The 14,040-nt window shown below is 41.9% G+C and overlaps 1 protein-coding gene across 4 annotated transcripts; it reads left to right on the top strand.

Annotated features, from left to right (window-relative positions):
* The first annotated feature begins 425 nt into the window (after positions 1-425).
* On the top strand, positions 426-13,997 carry LOC109907038 (double-strand-break repair protein rad21 homolog A). Of its 4 annotated transcripts, none has more exons than XM_031794450.1 (11): positions 426-750; positions 1,100-1,290; positions 5,068-5,197; positions 5,522-5,621; positions 9,270-9,373; positions 9,519-9,626; positions 9,761-9,865; positions 10,702-10,839; positions 11,072-11,292; positions 13,345-13,432; positions 13,595-13,997. In XM_031794450.1, the coding sequence occupies exons 2-11, from the start codon at positions 1,144-1,146 to the stop codon at positions 13,744-13,746; spliced, it is 1,293 nt and encodes a 430-aa protein (XP_031650310.1). In that variant the 5' UTR covers positions 426-750; positions 1,100-1,143; the 3' UTR covers positions 13,747-13,997. The 4 variants fall into 4 exon arrangements, with proteins under 4 accessions (XP_031650310.1, XP_031650312.1, XP_031650308.1 ...); XM_031794452.1 differs by having other exon boundaries at positions 426-806; positions 10,711-10,839; XM_031794448.1 differs by having other exon boundaries at positions 426-806.
* The last annotated feature ends 43 nt before the right edge of the window (positions 13,998-14,040 follow it).

Here is a 14,040-nt window from a genome sequence, read left to right as displayed (position 1 = left end):
TTATGTAATTAGTATGTCAGTAGTAAGGTTTGTCCTGCTCACTTGACGGGTGGCTTGGACTTCTTCAGATAATATTTTTTTAGGGGCTTATTTGAGTACCTCAGTGAGTCATTAATGCTATTTCATGTGCTTTTAAGTTACTGAAATAGTAGTAGAGGGAGATGTATTTCAATGAAGTCAAATTAAGAAACAATACAGTTTCTACGGCCCAGACGAGAGCACAAAACACTACTAAAGAGGTATCATTATAAGCGATAGGAAACAAAAAGTCTAGGATTTACCGAGGCAAGAGAGTAACAGTGCCCCCAGCTGGTTATAACAGGAAGCACACTGGAGTGAATACATTTAAATGAGCATCACATGCCAAAACAATTATGGTTCAATTTAGCTAGTTACTGTAGTTAATCAATGAACTGCCACAAACTTTGGATGTCATAATAAAATAGTTTGTATTCGTTTTAGGGTTGAGCAACTTCCAACTTTTTAGTTGGCGCTGGCATGCTCTAGCGCTCACGCAATTTCGGGATAACGAAACATGATCTGTTCAAATTGACAAGTTTTACTGTAGCTACTTCAGAGATTTTTTTATTTTATGGTTACAATCAAAACTGTAGCATAAAAACGTTTAAACCTCACGCATGTCACCCGGTTAGACTAAAACCACACGATGTAACTAAATTGGTATCTATCACTTTGCTCGAGACAGGTTGCTCCACTCTCGTGCCATGTTGGTGCCAAATACGCGGTAATGTGAGTAAATATGGTTAATCTCGCGCCATTCCATTACTTATTTTGGACTGAAACGTGTGAGTATCAAATTATTCAATTTTATTTGGAAAAGGGTGGTAAAATGATTTAGACATTTTACATTTTCTCCATCTAGTTAGTATTAGGGACACATGTAAACGAAGGTAGCTAGCCAGGTTAGAGGTTAGCTCCAGTTTGTTGTCAACGGCGCGTTCGATAAATGGTTTTCATACCATGAGCTACAGGAACGTTAGCTAGCTAATGCTTGTTAAACAAATATTTTGCAAGTGAATTGTGCCGTAAGCCATATAAAATGAACCACATGTATTGTATTATCAAATCAAACCCGCAGCAATATCAACAGTGAGGACCAGATAGACCACCAAGGCTTTGACCATGATGTTCTACACTCAGCTCCTCACTTCCAAGCGCGGGCCTCTGGCCAAAATCTGGCTAGCAGCGCATTGGGAGCGCAAAATCACCAAAACTCATGTGTTTGAATGCAATTTGGAGAGCACCATCAAACACATAATCTCCCCGCAGGTAACAGTACACTTTGTTTTGTCTTCCTAAATATATAAACAGTGAGAAAATGTATTTGCCTCTGACTGAGTTAGCTCACCATGTTCTTTTTGTCTACAGTAACTTACTCCGTTATCCAATGAATAATACCTTGCCTTTCAGGTTTCGTTTTCGTGGCCATAGCTATATATATGTCTCAAAGTATATGAAATTGTTTCTGATACAGCTCTCCACATTAGAGGTCGACCGATTATGATTTTAACGCCGATAAGGATTATTGGAGGACCAAAAAAGCCAATACCGATTAATCGGCCGATTTATATTTTAAAAATGTATTTGTAATCATGACAATTACAACAATACTGAATTAACACTTATTTTAACTTAATATAATACATCAATAAAATCAATTTAGCCTCAAGTAGATAATGAAACATGTTCAAATTGGTTTAAATTATGCAAAAACAAAGTTTTGGAGAAGAACGTAAAAGTCCAATATGTGCTATGTAAGAAAGCTAATGTTTCAGTTCCTTGCTCAGAACATGAGAACATATGAAAGCTGGTGGTTCCTTTTAACATGAGTCTTCAATATTTCCAGGTAAGAAGTTTTAGGTTGTAGTTATTATAGGACTATTTCCCTCTATACCATTTGTATTTCATTAACCTTTGACTATTGGATGTTCTTATAGGCACTTTAGTATTGCTAGTGTAACAGTATAGCCTCTGTCCCTCCTCGCTCCTCCCTGGGCTCGAACCAACAACACAACGACAACAGCCATCACATCGAAGCAGCGTTACCCATGCAGAGCAAGGGAAACAACCACCCCAAGGTTCAGAGTGAGTGAAGTTTGAAACGCTATTAGCGCGCGCTAACTAGCCAAGCATTTCACTTCGGTCACACCAGCCTCATCTCGGGAGTTGATAGGTTTGAAGTCATAAACAGTGCAATGCTTGACGCACAACGAAGAGCTGCTGGCAAAAGGCACTTACCACCGCTCAGTCAGATACTTAGATACTTGTATGCTCAGTCAGATTATATGCAACACAGGACACGCTAGATAATATCTAGTAATATCATCAACCATGTGATTATGATTGATTGTTTTTTATAAGATAAGTTTAATGCTAGCTAGCAACATACCTTGGCTTACTGCATTTGCGTAACAGGCAGTCTCATTGTGGAGTGCAACGAGAGAGATGCAGGTCGTTATTGCGTTGGACTAGTTAACTGTAAAGTTGCAAGATTGGATCCCCTGAGCTGACAAGGTGAAAATCTGTCTTTCTGCCCCTGAACGAGGCAGTTAACCCACCGTTTAAATGGCAAATCGGCGCTCAAAAATACAGATTTCCGATTGTTATGAAAACTTGAAATCGGCCCTAATTAAATCGGCCATTCCGATTAATCGGTCGACCTCTACTCCACATACAGTGGGGAGAACAAGTATTTGATACACTGCCAATTTTGCAGGTTTTCCTACTTACAAAGCATGTAGAGGTCTGTAATTTATATCATAGGTACACTTCAACTGTGAGAGACGGAATCTAAAACAAAAATCCCGAAAATCACATTGTATGATTTTTAAGTAATTAATTAGCATTTTATTGCATGACATAAGTATTTGATCACCTACCAACCAGTAAGAATTCTGGCTCTCACAGACCTGTTAGTTTTTCTTTAAGAAGCCCTCCTGTTCTCCACTCATTAGTAAAGTCCCCCCTTATCTCAGCTCGCTGGTCACCATAGCATCTCCCACCTGTAGCACATGCTCCAGCAGGTATATCTCTCTAGTCACCCCCAAAACCAATTCTTTCTTTGGCCGCCTCTCCTTCCAGTTCTCTGCTGCCAATGACTGGAACGAACTACAAAAATCTCTGAAACTGGAAACACTTATCTCCCTCACTAGCTTTAAGCACCAACTGTCAGAGCAGCTCACAGATTACTGCACCTGTACATAGCCCACCTATCATTTAGCCCAAACAACTACCTCTTTCCCAACTGTATTTTATTTATTTATTTTGCTCCTTTGCACCCCATTATTTTTATTTCTACCTTGCACATTCTTCCATTGCAAAACTACCATTCCAGTGTTTTACTTGCTATATTGTATTTACTTTGCCACCATGGCCTTTTTTGCCTTTACCTCCCTTCTCACCTCATTTGCTCACATTGTATATAGACTTGTTTATACTGTATTATTGACTGTATGTTTGTTTTACTCCATGTGTAACTCTGTGTCGTTGTATCTGTCGAACTGCTTTGCTTTATCTTGGCCAGGTCGCAATTGTAAATGAGAACTTGTTCTCAACTTGCCTACCTGGTTAAATTAAGGTTAAATAAAATAAAATACAATAAAAAATTACCTGTATTAACTGCACCTGTTTGAACTCGTTACCTGTATAAAAGATACCTGTCCGCACACTCAATCAAACAGACTCCAACCTCTCCACAATGGCCAAAACCAGAGAGCTGTGTAAGGACATCAGGGATAAAATTGTAGACCTGCATAAGGCTGGGATGGGCTACAGGACAATAGGCAAGCAGCTTGGTGAGAAGGCAACAACTGTTGGCGCAATTATTAGAAAATGGAAGAAGTTCAAGATGATGGTCAATCACCCTCGGTCTGGGGCTCCATGCAAGATCTCACTTCGTGGGGCTTCAATGATCATGAGGAAGGTGAGGGATCAGCCCAGAACTACACGGCAGGACCTGGTCAATTACCAGACGAGAGCTGAGACCACTGTCTCAAAGAAAACCATTAGTAACATACTACGCCGTCATGGATTAAAATCCTGCAGCGCACACAAGGTCCCCCTGCTCAAGCCAGCGCATGTCTAGGCCCGTCTGAAGTTTGCCAATGACCATCTGGATGATCCAGAGGAAGAATGGGAGAAGGTCATGTGGTCTGATGAGACAAAAATAGAGCTTTTTGGTCTAAACTCCACTCGCCGTGTTTGGAGGAAGAAGAAGAAGTGAGTACAACCCCAAGAACACCATCCCAACCGTGAAGCATGGAGGTGGAAACATCATTCTCTGGGGATGCTTTTCTGCAAAGGGGACAGGACGACTGCACCGTATTGAGGGGAGGATGGATGGGGCCATGTATCGCGAGATCTTGGCCAACAATCTCCTTCCCTCAGTAAGAGCATTGAAGATGGGTCGTGGCTGGATCATCCAGCATGACAACGACCCGAAACACACAGCCAGGGCAACTAAGGAGTGGCTCCGTAAGAAGCATCTCAAGGTCCTGGAGTGGCCTAGCCAGTCTCCAGACCTGAACCCAATAGAAAATCTTTGGAGGGAGCTGAAAGTCCGTATTGCCCAACGACAGCCCTGAAACCTGAAGGATCTGGAGAAGGTCTGTATGGAGGAGAGGGCCAAAATCCCTGCTGCAGTGTGTGCAAACCTGGTCAAGAACTACAGGAAACGTATGATCTCTGTAATTGCAAACAAAGGTTTCTGTACCAAATATTAAGTTATGCTTTTCTTATGTATCAAATACTTACGTCATGCAATAAAATGCAAATTAATTACGTAAAAATCATACAATGTGATTTTCTGGATTTTTGTTTTAGATTCTGTCTCTCACAGTTGAAGTGTACCTATGATAAAAATTACAGACCTCTACATGCTTTATAAGTAGGAAAACCTGCAAAATCGTCAGTGTATCATATACTTGTTCTCCCCACTGTACCTGTAGCCACACAATGAGCACATCATCTGTAATATATGATATAGCCCGACTTAGGCTTGCCCCTCTTGTCTGTTTTTATGTCTCTGTGCTTGTGTGAAATCTCAAGACAAAGATCGGCTTGCGGACTTTTGGCCACCTACTCCTGGGAGTAGTGAGGATATACTTCAGAAAAGCCAAATATCTACTTGCTGACTGCAATGATGCTGTTGTCAAAATTAAAGTAGCCTTCAGACCAGGTTAGCCAAGCATCCTTTTTGTGTAGTCAATGTCAACATTTCAAGGTGTTGCAATCTAGAGCAAAATATACCATATTAGGGTCTGGTGCCTGGCCTTAAATGATAACAAATAAAGTGTATATATTTATTTAACAAAAAAATAATTTCAACTTTTTTAAAACCTGGTGCTGCAGCCAGTCCACAAGGTGGCACAGCAGCCCTCTTACATGCTTTGTGTAGAACCCTGCATTTTAAAGACAGGATATCCATGTTATTCTGATAATTGGAAACATATATCAGTTCAAGTCTTGTATAAAATTATACATTTATTTCTGTCACCATTAGGACAGACTGACATGCCTGTTGAAGGACTGGAGGCCACACTTAAAGCCATCACGTTGATGGAGGATTTCACTGACTTCGATTCCCAGCTACCAGACACAAAGTACTTTTGTTTTCCTTTCTCTCTCATTTAACTCACTCACATTCAAAACAAATGTATGCTCCCAATAAGCCCTACCCCATTAAGGCTAGTGTCAGTGTTTCAATTAGTGATGCACCGATATTACATTTATGCCCGATACCGATATCCAATATTTTCCTTGCCAAACAATCTGATGCCGATAACCGATATAAACATTTTTAGCGCCTTTTAAGGATTCTAGTACAGTTATATAGTTTACACACACACATGGACGCAGCGGTCTAAGGCACTGCATCTCAGTGCAAGAGGCGTCACTACAGTCCCTGGTTCGAATCCAGACTGTATCACATCCTGCCGTGATTGGGAGTCCCATAGGGCGACGCACAATTGGCCCAGCTTCACCCGGGTTTTGCCGGGGTAGGCTGTCATTGTAAATAAGAATTTGTTCTTAACTGACTTGCCTAGTTAAATAAAAGGTTACACACACCACCACATTGACCAAAAAGTTATTTTGTTGGCATTTACATATGTCCCCATTACCAGTAAAACATAATCAACATTTCTTTCACTTACTTGCTGTGCTGTTTCATTGTTAATTCGTTCAGTCGTTTCATTCTCAACCAGGATTTCTATGCAACGCCGTTTGGGTCTTTGCATGTCAAATAACACTTGTTGACCAATCAGGACCTGAATATGATTGCACATCACACATCACATTTAACGCTTTCATAATTTTTTTACGTAGTTATTACACATTGATTACACTATCACTCGTATTTCATATGTTCCAACGATTCATCGATACGTATGCTATGATGCTGGTGAAGTTGTCTCGCACATCTACAGTGCTGGTCATAAAAAAAGCTAGCTCAAACAATGTTCTTCGCCAAAAACAAAGCAAAACTACACACTCTGTTTCAGTAGCTATAGTTAGCTAACTATATAGCTAGGTGTCATCTAAAATAACCCTCATTTATAAGACCGTTCTTATTTGATTAATGGTGTTCTGACCCATCTATGTGAAGCTAGCCACAATAAGGATTATCCACAATAGTGGACTTTGCGGTTAGTCTTCAAAATAAAAGTATGGTATAATTCTACTATTTGTATTCATTTGCATCACTGTCAATGACATACTTTTATTTTGAAAGCAAACTGAAAAATTCCACTATTGTGCCTGATCCTTATTGTGGCTAGCCTCACAACACATAACCCGGTCAGCCTCACTAGCCAGATGAAGCTAGCTGGCTGCTTATAACGCTTTGGGCAACAAGGTTAAGTAGCTGGCTAGCTAAACTCAGCAAAAAATAAATGTCCTCTCACTGTCAACTGTGTTTATTTTCAGCAAACTTAACATGTGTAAGTATTTGTATGAACATAAGATTCAACAACTGAGACATAAACTGAACAAGTTCCATAGACGTGACTACAGAAATTGAACAATGTGTCCCTGAACAAAGGTCAAAATCAAAAGTAACCGTCAGTATCTGATGTGGCCACCAGCTGCATTAATAGGTACTCCAGTGCATCTCCTCCTCATAGACTGCACCAGATTTGCCGGTTCTTGCTGTGAGATGTTACCCCACTCTTCCACCAAGGCACTTGCAAGTTCCCGGACATTTCTGGGGGGAATGGCCCTAGCCCTCACCCTCCGATCCAACAGGTCCCAGACGTGATCAATGGGATTGAGATCCGGGCTCTTCGCTGGCCATGGCAGAACACTGACATTCAAGTCTTGCAGGAAATCACGCACAGAACGAGCAGTATGGCGGGTGGCATTATCATGCTGGAGGGTCATGTCAGGATGAGCCTGCAGGAAGGGTACCACATGAGGGAGGAGGATGTCTTCCCTGTAAAGCACAGCGTTGAGATTGCCTGCAATGACAACAAGCTCAGTCCGATGATGCTGTGACACACCGCCCCAGACCATGACGGACCCTCCACCTCCAAATCGATCCCGCTCCAGAGTACAGGCCTCAGTGTAACACTCATTCCTTCGATGATAGACGCGAATCCGACCCTCACCCTGGTGAGACAAAACCGCAACTCGTCAGTGAAGAGTACTTTTTGCCAGTCCTGTCTGGTCCATCGATGGTGGGTTTTTGCCCGTAGGCAACGTTGTTGACGGTGATGTCTGGTGAGGACCTGCCTTACAACAGGCCTACAAGCCCTCAGTCCAGCATCTCTTAGCCTATTGCGGACAGTCTGAGCACTGATGGAGGGATTGTGCATTCCTGGTGTAACTCGGGCAGTTATTGTTGCCATACTGTACCTGTCCAACAGGTGTGTTGTTTGGATGTACCGATCCTGTGCAGGTGTTGTTAAACGTGGTCTGCCACTGTTGGGACGATCAACTGTCCGTCCTGTCTCCCTGTAGCGCTGTCTTAGGCGTCTCACAGTCAGGACATTGCAATTTATTGCCCTGGCCACATCTGCTGTCCTCATGCCTCCTTGCAGCATGCCTAAGGCACATTCACGCAGATGAGCAGGGACCCCGGGCATCTTTCTTTTGGTGTTTTTCAGAGTCAGTAGAAATGCCCCTTTAGTGTCCTAAGTTTTAATAACTGTGACCTTAATTATCTGCCTTCTGTAAGCTGTTAGTGTCATAATGACCGTGCCACAGGTGCATGTTCATTAATTGTTTATGGTTCATTGAACAAGCATGGGAAATCGTGTTTAAACCCTTTACAATGAAGATCTGTGAAGTTATTTGGATTTTTACGAATTATCTTTGAAAGACAGGGTCCAGGAAAAGGGACGTTTCTCTTTTTGCTGAGTTTATTTATTTGCATGAATTGAAGTTCAATTTCAATAGGTGAACAACAAGTGGCAACCTAGCTTAAACTTACTCACAAGGATTCCTAAATCATTGCTAAGAATAATGAAAACGGCTGCAGTTTCTACTGGTAATTGTTTTATGGCTGGTTGTATTGGTGCAAGCTAGGTACCAAGCTAAAGCTAGTTACGGTCGAACAAATGATGCTTTATTACCAACGCGGTATTGTAAACACATCGTTCATGGCCGGTGTTTGCTTGTTTGCAGACTTTTTTGTACAGCTTTGACAGTGCTACTGTTTTTTACACTTAAAAGACCCAAATGGCATTACATAATATGACAGTTTGTCGTGAAGCTAACAGCAGTGATGCTATTACTGTGTAATTCCAGTACGGCAACGGGCAACATCTGAAAAATAGCGCACTTGGTGGTGTGCACCGGTGCTCAACCAGATGGCAGAAGCCAACATCGCCCATGACAGAACGGTTGATTGTCAAGGTCAATGAATTCCATTATCTTGGCTTTAATGGACTTCGCCTTTGAGTTGTCTTGTTGAAAATGTTCTAATCTTTCATAATGACTGCTCGACTTGTTGACTGCTCAATCCACACAGCAGACATTGTGGGCTAGGTTAGGAATGCTTTGTTGCACGTGTAGCACAACATTTTACGTGGTGTCATTAGTCATGTACTTACTTTATATAGGTATGCATGTCAGCTTTGACATCGGTTTTGCACATCGGCTTTAAACTAGACATTTGCAGATATATGTTCACCGATATATCGAGCATCCCTATATTCAATAGATCATGGTGGTGTGGAAGCTTCATGTAGCAGTATTTATGATGTTTATATCGAAAAGTAATTTATTTTCTCTCCCCTCTCTGACCCTAGTGCCATAGATGTTGTGGACCATTTTTTACTGAATCAGTGCCGAACAGAGGACATCACCCTCAAAGAGGATTTTGGAAATAGCTTTCTCACATTTGATGACTTTGGTAAGGGTTAGGGTTGCTACTCTACAGTGCCTGCCTGTGTCTCTTTCAATGTTATTTTCCTTCTCACCATAGCCCACCTTTCTCTCCTTCACTCACATTTCTGTCAGTAACTTACCCTGACTTACTCGGTTTCTAATATTTGTAGGTGATGAGACCCAGTCTCACCAAGGGGGCATGTTAGATGTGAGTTTCCTGATCCTGGCCCAGCACGGAGATGCTTTTGTCGATGAGGACAAAGGCATTGACATCTTGGGTAATGTCCTGACCTGGATTTTTAGCAGCAGATTCACTTGAAGATAACATATCTGTTGCACATCTGAACACATCAAGAATGTTTCAAAGGCAAACCTATGCAATGTCTCAAACCCCTTTCCAAATCCTGAATAGACTTCATGGCCAGTTCCAGTGAGAATGCTTTTTTGATGGACCTTTTCCCAGCCGAACCACAAAATGTGATGCCAGAGATTGCCCCCATGAACATTAACCAAGAAGGTGATTTTTTTGTGTGTTTATTTTGGTAGTCTTTTAGGAAACTTTATACCCTGTCTAAATATTCAGTGTAATTGTAGATACGAAGGGGTCTACATCTGTATGAGACTACCAAAGACAGTAAGGTATGAAGATAAGCAGAAACTGCTTCTCCAATAGATATCCCCGGTAGCGCTTGTAGGCGATGTCATGGCGTCGTTGGCTAGCTAAGCTCATGCGCAGAAACACGTCACCGGGTCTAACAATCGGCTTGTGCCGAACTGCACGAGAAGTTCCTTTGATGTAAAGTTGTTTTTGACAGAAATGAAAACGTGTCAGTTTGCTACTTTAACGAGGTTGTAGTAATAACTTTTTCAACTACTTAAGACATTGGCTCAAATCTAGGTTGTGACTTTTGATTTAGAGGAAAATGTACAACTAAGGAATACTTTTTCACTTCTCTCATTGACTTCTCAAACCCCAGCCTGGTCTGCTTGGTCTGTTTCACCAGCGTTCCCAGAGGTGTTCCCAGAAGTCTCGCAATGTTGCGCCTCTGGGTTTAGAATCTCTGTGGTTATACTTTGTGCAAGCATTGAAGCACCCTCTCTCACAGCAAGCGGTAACGCATACTGGAAAATTATAATTTCATTATTCATGTGCTAATTCCACTTTGCTGTAAACTTTGCAGGGAGTAAATTGGATTTTTCCGTTCTTGAAACTTTTCCCAAAATTGGGTGCTTTATCATTATTACGTTATACAGTGAAATATTAATCTATTGTATGCTGTCCGTGTCTACTTTATGTTTTCACAATAGTAGACTGAGACAGCATGCCCTTCATTCCACAACCCTGCATTGCAGGTCGTCCAGACTCTCCTACATCTGTACCCATGGAGGAGGATCGCCCTGTCCTGAATGAGACAACACCTGTCCTGAATGAGACAACTCTGTTGGTCAATGAGGAGGAGGGCTTTGCTCTGGAGCCTGTCGCTGTGACCCGTAAATATTTATCTGCCTAACAAGCAACATCTTGACACCACAAGGCCATTCTCCAAAGCACACTTACTGTCCCTCAAACACAACTATCTAACTGGACACAACCTATATCATATATCAAAGCCATAAGTAACACATTACCTTCTTACTTATTATCTGTGGTAGAAACTCCCAAGTGTGAAAAGCACAGGTAAGGTAAGCCATTGGAGTTAAAGTTTGTCCTTGGCGACCTTAGAGAGGAAGAAGGGGAAGAGGAGAAGGAGACTGGTGGTGGACCAGGCCAAGGAGCTGTCCAACCAGGCCATCAGGGAGCAGCTCACTGACTATTCAGATCTCACTGCCCCACTGGACATAGCCCCACCCACCCACCAACTCATGCAATGGAAAGAGAGTGGAGGGGTGGACATTCTCTTCAGTCACCTCTGTGCCCATGTCATTCATCCACACCTTCAACAGGTAAGCAGGGTGTGAAATCAACATATGTCCCATCATAGGTTGACATATTTACCTTTAATCAAGTCAAATTGTATTGGTTGCAAACACATATTTAGCAGCTTGCGTTTATAGCTCCAACAGTGCAGTAATATCTAACATTACACAACAATACACACACATCTAAAAAGGAAAATTATGGAATTAAGAAATATTTAAATATTAAACGAGCAATGCCAGTGTCTGGAGTATAAATATATATACTGTATGTGATGGCATGTATATACAATATGAACCGTATATGAATAGAATATGTAGTATATTTGAAAAATAATATATGTACAACAATAGTTAAATAGGATAGGCCTTGATTAGAATACAGTATATACAGTTGAAGTCGGAGGTTTACGTACATTAACTCGTTTTTCAACCACTCTACAAATTTCTTGTTAACAAACTATAGTTTTGGCAAGTCGGTTAGGACATCTACTTTGTGCATGACACAAGTAATTTTTCCAACAATTGTTTACAGACAGATTATTTCACTTATAATTCACTGTATCACAATTCCAGCGGTCAGAAGTTTACATACACTAAGTTGACTGTGCCTTTAAACATCTTATAAAATTCCAGAAAATGTCAGGGCTTTAGAAGCTTCTTATAGGCTAATTGATGTCATTTGAGTCAATTGGTGGTGTACCTGTGGATGTATTTCAAGGCCTACCTTCAAACTCAGTGTCTCTTTGCTTGACATCATGGGAAAATCAAAAGAAATCAGCCAAGACCTCAACAAGTCTGGTTCATCCTTGGAAGCAATTTCCAAATGCCTGAGGTACCACGTTCATCTGTACAAACAACAGTACGCAAGTATAAACACCATGGGACCAACCAGCCGTCATACCGCTCAGGAAGGAGACGCGTTCTGTCTCCTAGAGATTATTGTACTTTGGTGCGAAAAGTGCAAATCAATCCCAGAACAACAGCAAAGGATGTTGTGAAGATGCTGGAGGAAACAGGTACAAAAGTATCTATATCCACAGTAAAACGAGTCCTATATCGACTTAACCTGATAGGCCGCTCAGCAAGGAAGAAGCCACTGCTCCAAAACCATCATAAAGCCAGACTACGTTTTGCAACTGCACATGGGGACAAAGATCGTACTTTGTGGAGAAATGTCCTCTGGTCTGATGAAACAAAAATAGAACTGTTTGGCCATAATGACCACTGTTGTGTTGGGAGGAAAAAGGGGGAGGCTTGCAAGTAGAAGAACACCATCCAAGCTGTGAAGCATGGGGGTGGCAGCATCATGTAGTGGGGGTGCTTTGCTGTAAAAGGGACTGGTGCACTTCACAAAATAGATGGAAAATTCTGTGGATATATTGAAGCAACATCTCAAGACATCAGTCATTTGCTTGGTCGCAAATGGGTCTTCCAAATGGACAATGACCCTAAGCATACTTCCAAAGTTGAGGCAAAATGGCTTAAGGACAACAAAGTCAAGATATTGGAGTGGCCATCACAAAGCCCTGACCTCAATCCTATAGAAAGTTTTTGAGCAGAATTGAAAAAGCACGTGCGCGTAAGGAGGCCTACAAACCTGACTCAGTTACACAATCTTGAGGAACCAATGTTCCATGACTATGTACATAGGGCAGCAGCCTCTAAGGTGCCGGGTAGAGTAACCCGGTGGTAGCCGGCTAGTGACAGCGACTAAAGTTCAGGGCAGGGTACTGGGCGAACGCCGGCAAGTGGTGACTATTTAACAGTCTGATGACCTTGAGGTAGAAGCTGTTTTTCAGTCTCGGTCCCAGCTTTGATGCACCTGTACTGACCTCACCTTCTGGATGGAACAGGCTGTGGCTCGGGTGGCTGAGATCCCTGTTGATCTTCTTAGCCTTCCTATCTCATCTGTTATACTAAAGAGTACACATTTAGCTTAAGAATGTTGTTCCACTTAAGTCAAGCCTTCAATATATAAATGTTGGATTCCATACTTAAATGAGGAAATTGAGTTCACAGTGATGTATAGAAGCAGTGCATTTAGTTTCAACAACTGCCCCCATTCTGCCTCTGCAGCTCTATTCCAGTGATGTGTTTCGGGGGAAAACAGATCGAATGGGCAATGAAGATGACCGTGAAGAGATGAGACAGGAGAGACATGAGGGTAGGAGGTCATATTCACACAGAGCAACACCATGTTATAGAAATGATTGTCTGAGAATACAAGTCATTACATTTCATGAAATTGGGAGACTTGAATTTCATATTACCTTTGAACTGTTATGTTTCCTATTTGGGTTTATTAATTTTATATGTGTGTATACAGTGGAAAGCGACGTGAGCGACCTGCCCAGTGAGTTCAGTGTCCTACATGAGAGAATGGGACACAATGTGGAGCTCACTCCTCTGCACCACAATGGGACTGACAACCCACCTGAGGACGTCTGGGACACAGTACATGTAAAGAGTTCAACATGAACACTAGAAAAATATATATAAAGTGTTTATATATATATTCAACCAGGTTTTCCCATTGTCTATAACTTTTTCTGACAACATTCCTTGTCCCATCACGCTCTAGCGACTCCTCCTTTTGGTGGGCCCGGGCGCCTACAAGCTGATTTCGGTCGCCAGCTGGACAGTGTTTCCTCTGACACATTGGTGTGGCTGTCCTCCGGGTTAAGCAAACAGTGTGTCAAGAAGCAGTGCGGCTTGGCAGGGTTGTGTTCCGGAGGTCGCATGGCTCTCGACCTTTGCCTCTCTAGAGTCTGT

This window comes from Oncorhynchus kisutch, linkage group LG17 (assembly GCF_002021735.2).
Source record: "Oncorhynchus kisutch isolate 150728-3 linkage group LG17, Okis_V2, whole genome shotgun sequence".
NCBI lineage: Eukaryota > Metazoa > Chordata > Actinopteri > Salmoniformes > Salmonidae > Oncorhynchus > Oncorhynchus kisutch.
Note: the sequence above shows the minus strand (reverse complement) of the source record. Positions and strands in the feature narration are given on the sequence as shown.

Coding starts and splice junctions, on each gene's coding strand:
- LOC109907038 (XM_031794450.1), top strand. CDS start 1,144: ATGATGTTCTACACTCAGCTCCTCACTTCCAAGCGCGGGCCTCTGGCC. Junction 1,291..5,067: donor AACACATAATCTCCCCGCAG/GTAACAGTACAC, acceptor TGAAATCTCAAG/ACAAAGATCGGCTTGCGGAC. Junction 11,293..13,344: donor TTCATCCACACCTTCAACAG/GTAAGCAGGGTG, acceptor CTGCCTCTGCAG/CTCTATTCCAGTGATGTGTT.